The 7,114-nt window shown below is 33.2% G+C and overlaps 2 protein-coding genes across 2 annotated transcripts; both read right to left on the minus strand.

The window, feature by feature from the left end:
- Window positions 1–6: 6 nt before the first annotated feature.
- LOC145103709 (F-box protein SKIP28-like) lies at window positions 7–1,078 on the minus strand. Its single transcript, XM_079040992.1, has 2 exons — window positions 651–1,078; window positions 7–566 (listed from the first exon to the last, which is right to left on the minus strand). The coding sequence occupies exons 1-2, from the start codon at window positions 1,011–1,013 to the stop codon at window positions 27–29; spliced, it is 903 nt and encodes a 300-aa protein (XP_078897118.1). The 5' UTR covers window positions 1,014–1,078; the 3' UTR covers window positions 7–26.
- A 327-nt stretch (window positions 1,079–1,405) lies between these two features.
- Window positions 1,406–3,491, minus strand: LOC145103710 (Dynein light chain type 1 family protein). The gene is made up of 2 exons (XM_079040993.1): window positions 3,105–3,491; window positions 1,406–1,734 (listed from the first exon to the last, which is right to left on the minus strand). The coding sequence occupies exons 1-2, from the start codon at window positions 3,345–3,347 to the stop codon at window positions 1,561–1,563; spliced, it is 417 nt and encodes a 138-aa protein (XP_078897119.1). The 5' UTR covers window positions 3,348–3,491; the 3' UTR covers window positions 1,406–1,560.
- Window positions 3,492–7,114: the final 3,623 nt, after the last annotated feature.

The following is a 7,114-nucleotide window of genomic DNA, read 5'->3' on the forward strand; positions in this document are numbered from 1 at the left end:
TTGAAATGATTAAATTGATTTGTCATTCAAATTTCATCGATTGTTGAATAACAAGCCTCACATACAAAACCGGAGGACTCGGGAAGAACACTTTGCTTGTATGCATGCTTGTTACAATAAGGCTTATTACAAAAACCACATTTTGGTAGTTTAATCCAACAATCTAGACACAACGTATCTTCACAAGCGGCTTCACTATCATCTTCATCTACACATTTTCCACACTCTTCGCACCTCAAAATGCAAAATTTACACCCTCGACATCCACCAATTGTCTTCTTCCTCTCGCATGTCTCCAAAGGGCAATCGAACACCATTCTCACTTGGTCACATTTCGGACAAATTCCCACATCTATGGAATCTTGTCTTGAAGTGTCGGGATAGAATCGCTTGTGTTGCATTTCGTTTGATTTTAGCAACATACAAAGCGTTTGAAAGTGGTCTTTGGTGATGTTGTAGATACCGTTTATCTTTAGGCTCTTTAAGGTTGCACTGTGTTGGTTTAACGTTGTCACTGCTTGGATAATCCCTTCGGGGGTTAAACTCGTGCATTGAGGTACATGTAGCTAAAAAAGGAAATATTGTTGTTATAAACACATATCCAACACCCTGTAATTCACATCAAATTACAAGATCAAGAAAAATCATACCTTTTCGATATTGGGATTCATGGCTACCACAGTTTGAACACCATCGTTTGTAATTCTGCCACAGTTATTAAGAACCAATGTTCTAAGCCTACCCATTGCTTTTGAAGCAATCTTGACTAGAATTTCATCCGAAATCCGTGATCTTTGAAGATTTTCATCCACTATGATGTTGAGCCATGGCAAAATATCATCTTTTAAAGCGTTGTTGAAGGATTTACATACTTGAGCCATGGCAAGAAGCTCAAAAAGTGGAAGATAGGGTAATACAAGGTATAAAGATTCATGGGGTTGTCCTGTGTTTGATGAATCTTGATTTATTTGATGCTGTTTGTGGTTTGTTTCATGTGAAATCTCCATATCCATGGCTCAAAAATGTTTTTTTTTCTTAACAAACTGGAACGGTTGTTTAAAAGGTTTAGGGAGGAATTGTTTTCCAAGATAAGTAACATGTGGCCAAGATTTTGATAAAAGTTCAAGAAATTGACTTTGTACCCCTCCAAATTTTTGACAATGTTACATCTAACCTTCAAGTTACCAAAACTTATCGTTCAAGTCCAATGTGTGTAATTTGACTTGGAATGCAAAATGTTGCTCAACCATCAAACTTTGTTTGAGTAGCCATTAATAATTTAGCTTAGTTCGATAAAAAAAAAAGTAAAAATAACTAGTTTCTTGCTTCAAATCAGTAACCCGATCAAATAAAAACCCTAGTTTTCAAGAAGTAAGCACTTGACACAAAAGTTTGAAGAATGACATGAATCGACAAAAAAAAGGTGATATGATTAACGTACAACACATACACAATTACGCTTAAAAAAGTACACGAAAATACAAGTTTCATTCCTTCCTAAGTTTTAATTTAAACAAAAGGACATTGAAGGCTATACTAAGAAAAGTCAGAAAATAGTGATTAGCGATGATGATCCATGGGCATGGGCATGGGGTCAACAGTGGTCTTGAAAAGAAGAACATAAACTTTGTTGATGGAAAAATACAAGAAACCTCCCAATGAATGCGTCACGTATGACCCAAAGCTGCTTCCCACAATGCAGTGCCATGCAGGCCCGTATGATGCGTCGAATTCCTATGATAACGACATATAACCATTTTTAACAAAAAAAAAATTAAAAAATTATATATTCAATTTTATTATTACTAATTAGTATTATAACACAAAAAAATTAACCACGAACAAGAGCTAATAACCATTGGTGTATATTAAATAAAAATAATGAATAATTAATGTAGTGAAAATAATAAGTAATAGTATATTAGTTTAGATTACCCATTATAGATACATTAACACCTTTAGGAAATATAATAAGGACAAGTTTTTAAAATAAATGAAATTTCAAAAAGATAAAAACAGGAAAGTATTTTACTGTATTGCCCCTATAACTTGATGGGAACATGTCCATAGGAAGCTGCACACTGTCCAACATCGCTTTGTCCAATCCAACCAAATTAATATCATAAACATTTTATAACAACGACTAGAACTATGTAGAAGTTTTATGTGACATATCACAATGGAAATCTTTAAACCTGAAAGTATCATAAAAGGTGTCAAAATTTCCTTTTATGGAAAATACTCAACTCGAAATGACATCTACGATGGTGTTAACTTTGAATAAGCATTAAATATTCATTTTAATTTATACATTTAGATAACATGTTTAATTTTAAGATATTAAAGAAATAAAAGTCAATCAACATTCTCGATTATCAATTCATGTAAAATGAGAGCAAAAGGCTAAAAGAGTAGTGATACTCTGTGAGTAGAATCTCACAAGACTACAAATAGTAGACATGAACAAAATAATTCTGACACCATAAAAAAACAATTTTGACCACCTGCTTTGGAATTTTTCTGTTTGTCCCTTCTTTTTCATTAAAGATATTGGAGATCATTATCATACTTTAAAAAGGTCAAATATTTTTCAAACATGCAAAAACTTCAAATCTTAGTTTAAAAGTTTCTAAGAAAATTCTAGATTTGCGACACTTGAGCATTCACAGAAAGACAAGTGATTGAGAATTAAAGAATCCCACACAGGAAACCATAAGAATTGGAAAAGGAATTTTGTTTCATATAATCCAGAACAATCAAACTACCAAAAGCATTTATAGACGAAATAAGTTTGAAAAAGGTTTCTTGTTTTTCTTTGCATTTTGCATATTCAATACATTTATATGACTTGAACCATTTAAAATGAAGTTATGAAGGCTTCTCTTCTAATGTGAGGATAAGTGGTTAACACTCAGAACTGTTTTGATTATTGCCACGGAGAAACATCCATAAACGTTCATGAAACAGATTTGAGAATCTTTTTAATCAATGCACTAAGCTGTAATTAACCCATAATCAAGAAAAAAGATAGACCCATGATTTATTGTTATGCATTCTTGAAAATAAAGCGAAAAAAGAAAAGATTTTAGGAAGAGAATGTTTACCTTCTTGAGGGCAAGAGCAAGGCGTTTGCTGTCAATCTTGATTCCATTTCCAGGAGACATGGAATCAAGATGATCTTTTGCACACTTAAAAGCTTTGTTTTGCAAAACCGTTGACATATCAGAAGCTTTGACTCTGATATTGAGTTGTTGATGGAGGTTTTGTTGATCGGTAGCTTTCTTCTTCTGTATTAAATTGCTCAAGAACTTGCTCCTTCTTTCTAGCTCTTTCTCTGCTTCCTCCATAGCCTCATCACTCGATTCTTGATTTCAAACTTGTTGAATTTTGTGGGGTTTTGAGTTGAAGAAATGGGGTTTTGGGGTTTGATTTGTTTGTTTTTCTTGTAATGAGTGAAAAGTGAAAAGCAATGTGAGTGATGAGGTACGGTGATGGAGTGGGGTCAATTTAATTGATCCTCGGATTTGGTAAATAAATACAAATATTTCCCTCCTTTAAAAGTATTTTTAATTTAGGAAAACTTTTAAAAAACTAAATCTCTATTATCATGTAATAAGTAAAACACAAATTTAAAAAACAAATTAAATTAAATTGTTTTCTACATTTTCTTCTTATAAATATTTCTAACCATTAAAATTATGATACTTATCATCATTTTATCATCTTATTTAATTTAATATAGTATCCCTAAAATACCTTTAACTAAGTAATTGAAAAAAAGAAAAAAAAACCACTTAATCTACATCTTCATCCCCATTATGTATCCAAGCCTTTCTTCTCACATTGCCTATCGCTACTTCAATCAACATTCGTCTTCTCATCTAGTATGTTGCCCACCACCATCGCTGCTTCAATCGACATCTTCAATCGCCGCCACATGGTCTTCAATCGTTGCTTCCTAATCTTCAAACGACAACAAAGTTTTTTGATGATAAGGAAGAGTGGCGAGAACCTTTGCAGTATGTGTATGAATTACATTAATCAGGGATCGACGCCAGTGAATTTCCATGGCAATGTTGTGGTCAAGAAGAATCAAGCATTTAATGTCTTATGCCACTACTCCTATTTCAAAGTAAGTCTCATTTCGTTGTTTTGAACTTACCTTACAATCGACGTTTTCGTTAAAAAGAAAGAGGTGTATTTTGATTGATCCAACAACTAATTTTTGTTTCAAATTGTTAGGAATTAGGAACCTTCTTCATAATTGCATTATTATTTCATGGAGAAAGCTTTAGCCTGCATGAGTAAAAACGATTCATGAGACCTGAAACTTGACAATTGATACATACCTCATGTGTAACGTCCCAAAAATCATGATAAATTTTTTTATTTTTCAAAAACCATTTTATAATCCATAAGTCATACAAAACATTATTTCCAAAACATAGTCATAAAATCAGAGTATCCAAAACATCTCTGAACATAAATCCAAGGATGATGTATATGATCACGCTTTCGTATTGCCCCGATCATCTGATGTACCTGAAACCATGAAACCAAACTATAAGCCAAAGCTTAGTGAGTCCCCCAAAATACCCAACATAACAAAACATATACAAACATGCCTGTTGGGTCCACATGTTGATACGCCGAACTCCATGTGCATGATGAGGTCTCTCACCCCAGGGGGTTTCGTCCTATAGGCGTCCGGGAATTCACTATGTGCAAGAGTAACAAAAACTTGGTCAGACAACCATACCGAGGTTAGGACCCCGATATAGTTCTCCGATGCCTAAGTCAGATTGCAACCCTTTGGTATTGCTTCTGTGTCAAGGAATATGTGTTCTCCTCACTTACTTGGTTAGCATGTCTCCCGCGGATATTTATAGACTGTCTGTGGTTAGTAAATCCCACTTCTTAGAACGGTCCTCCACTTATTACCCATTCTGCGAGCGGTCGCACTTCCTGTCATTTCCTTGTTTATTTTATTTGCTTTGTACTATTTGGCATATTTTCTTGGATACGATTCCGATGCTTGCGTACGATATATTTGAATACATATTTGTCCGAAACAAGTGGCAATGCTTTGTAAAGCCGACCTGGTGGGTACCGGGCCGGTAGTGGGATACGATTATGATTGTCTTCTATTTAGGTGTGAGCATGGGTGTTGTGTATATGGCTACCTGTTCTTTTTCTTTTTCTTTTGATATCTACTTAATTTTTCATATTTTGGATTCAATTTTTCATATTTTGGATTACACATGCAACAACTGTTGGTTTGGTTCAGCTGTGAGCGGTGAATTTATGAAGAACATAAAAGATAGCAAGGTTATTAGGATAATTTACTTTACCCATATTATTTGTTTTCTTACCCCAATTGTATGGATTTTCTTAGTAATAATATGAAGACTTCTTTTATATAGGTTTTCATGAACAGAGGCTAACGAGAATAGAAAATTTTAACAAAAGGCAACTCTTGTTGTCAAATGCAAAGATGTAATGAAATGTAAAGGTAATGAAATCGTTAAAATGAAGGCAACCTTGTTGTTGTTCAATGACATTTTCATTATTATTGTCCAATCATCATACTTTTTAACAAATGATTTTACAGATTGAAAAGGGAAAAATGGAGAAAGGTGGGTATTCATCTTTACAATTAGTGGGTTTAACTGTGTCAATGGGTTCGATCCGAATTTTGCCAAAGGGCGTCATTATTAGAGAACATATATGCATTTAGGTAAGACACATTATATAATTTACCATTATTGTATTATTAGTTTCCTTATGTTTTGTTTTTTATAGTTTGGTATCCAAATTTCCATAGGATCATCGTATTTGTTTTGATTTTAATTGAGAATCCATTATTGTTGCTACTTGATTTTAATTTAGGTTGCTCCTGTTTTTGGTATATGCAGATCAATATGCAGTGTAGCCTTGGTGAAGATCTGATAAGTATGAGAGGCTCCATTGGTGCTTTCTGTACGCCTACTCCACCCCATTTGCTTTAATTGATGTGTAAGGAATTTCCCCAAACTTTATTTGTTGATTTTCTTTCTGATCTCCATGTTGTAGATTATTTAAATCTTCTATGTATTCCATAAGCATGAACATCTTGGTGATCCGGGAAGGGCATAATGGGAAATATTTCCTTCAGGAACCAAAAATGGTGTTGATGGTATGTCAAATGGGCATGTTTTAATATTTTTATTGACAAATCTGAAGGTTAACAATGGACCCACATGAAAATAGTAAATTACTAGGGTTTGGTTGGAACATTAGGCTCTTCACTTATGGAATATCTTCTTCGACAATACCACATGATGAAAGAAAAATCGGTCACAAGAACTTTTGATTTGGTTGCAATTAGGTATTAGGGAACAACTTTCATAAATTTCCAGGTAGTAAATATAACCGTATATTGAATTTATTTGTTATATGTTTTTTTCACAAAGAATATTTGATATATATTATAATGTTAAAAAGTCAAACATTGGCTTAAACCATTTTTTCCTGCATATTAGATGTATAATTAAACATATTGTTTAATTGGAAGTACTATAATTTCATTCCCCTTTACAATCTGTAAGTTTACTTTCTTCAACAAAAAATAGCAACATATTTATTGATTTGTTTATTATGGTATCCTACTTTCTTGAAGCCAATTTAACTACTATAGTTGGGTATACTTTTCAAAGAAAATTTTTCTAACAAGGAAAAAATTGAAAGTTATTGCTATAGTCGGGTAGAATTTTTAAACTACAATGTCTTAATGGCATTTTGGTCTTTTTCAACATACAAACAACATAAATTAAGAATGTTACAGGATTGTATTTTTGAACTTTCAAATGATCTATATGTTGAATTATTGATCTGATCATGTGAATTTTTAAATGTTGGGGGACAGAAAAACACCAAAGGACACATAACATCACCACCATAAAGAGAAAGATAAGAACTTATACCATCTTCGACACCCTACAATGTCAGCAGACACACGATAACATACCAGGGACAAAATTGTCTAGCTATGAACAAAATGTCATAGGCTAGACAAGAAAATGTACCAACGAGACTACCCATCGCGTGAATTTGATCAGTACAATGAGTAAAAATG

The sequence above is a fragment of the Lactuca virosa genome, chromosome 4 (assembly GCF_052849685.1).
Source record: "Lactuca virosa cultivar CGN04683 chromosome 4, Lactuca_virosa_CGN04683_v6, whole genome shotgun sequence".
NCBI classification, from domain to species: Eukaryota; Viridiplantae; Streptophyta; class Magnoliopsida; order Asterales; family Asteraceae; genus Lactuca; species Lactuca virosa.

Excerpts from the sequence above, each read along its gene's own strand:
- LOC145103709 (XM_079040992.1), bottom strand. The coding sequence starts at position 1,013 with ATGGATATGGAGATTTCACATGAAACAAACCACAAACAGCATCAAATA. Across the intron at positions 567-650 it reads TGAATCCCAATATCGAAAAG|CTACATGTACCTCAATGCAC; the intron begins GTATGATTTTTC and ends TTCCTTTTTTAG.
- LOC145103710 (XM_079040993.1), bottom strand. The coding sequence starts at position 3,347 with ATGGAGGAAGCAGAGAAAGAGCTAGAAAGAAGGAGCAAGTTCTTGAGC. Across the intron at positions 1,735-3,104 it reads TTGCTCTTGCCCTCAAGAAG|GAATTCGACGCATCATACGG; the intron begins GTAAACATTCTC and ends TCGTTATCATAG.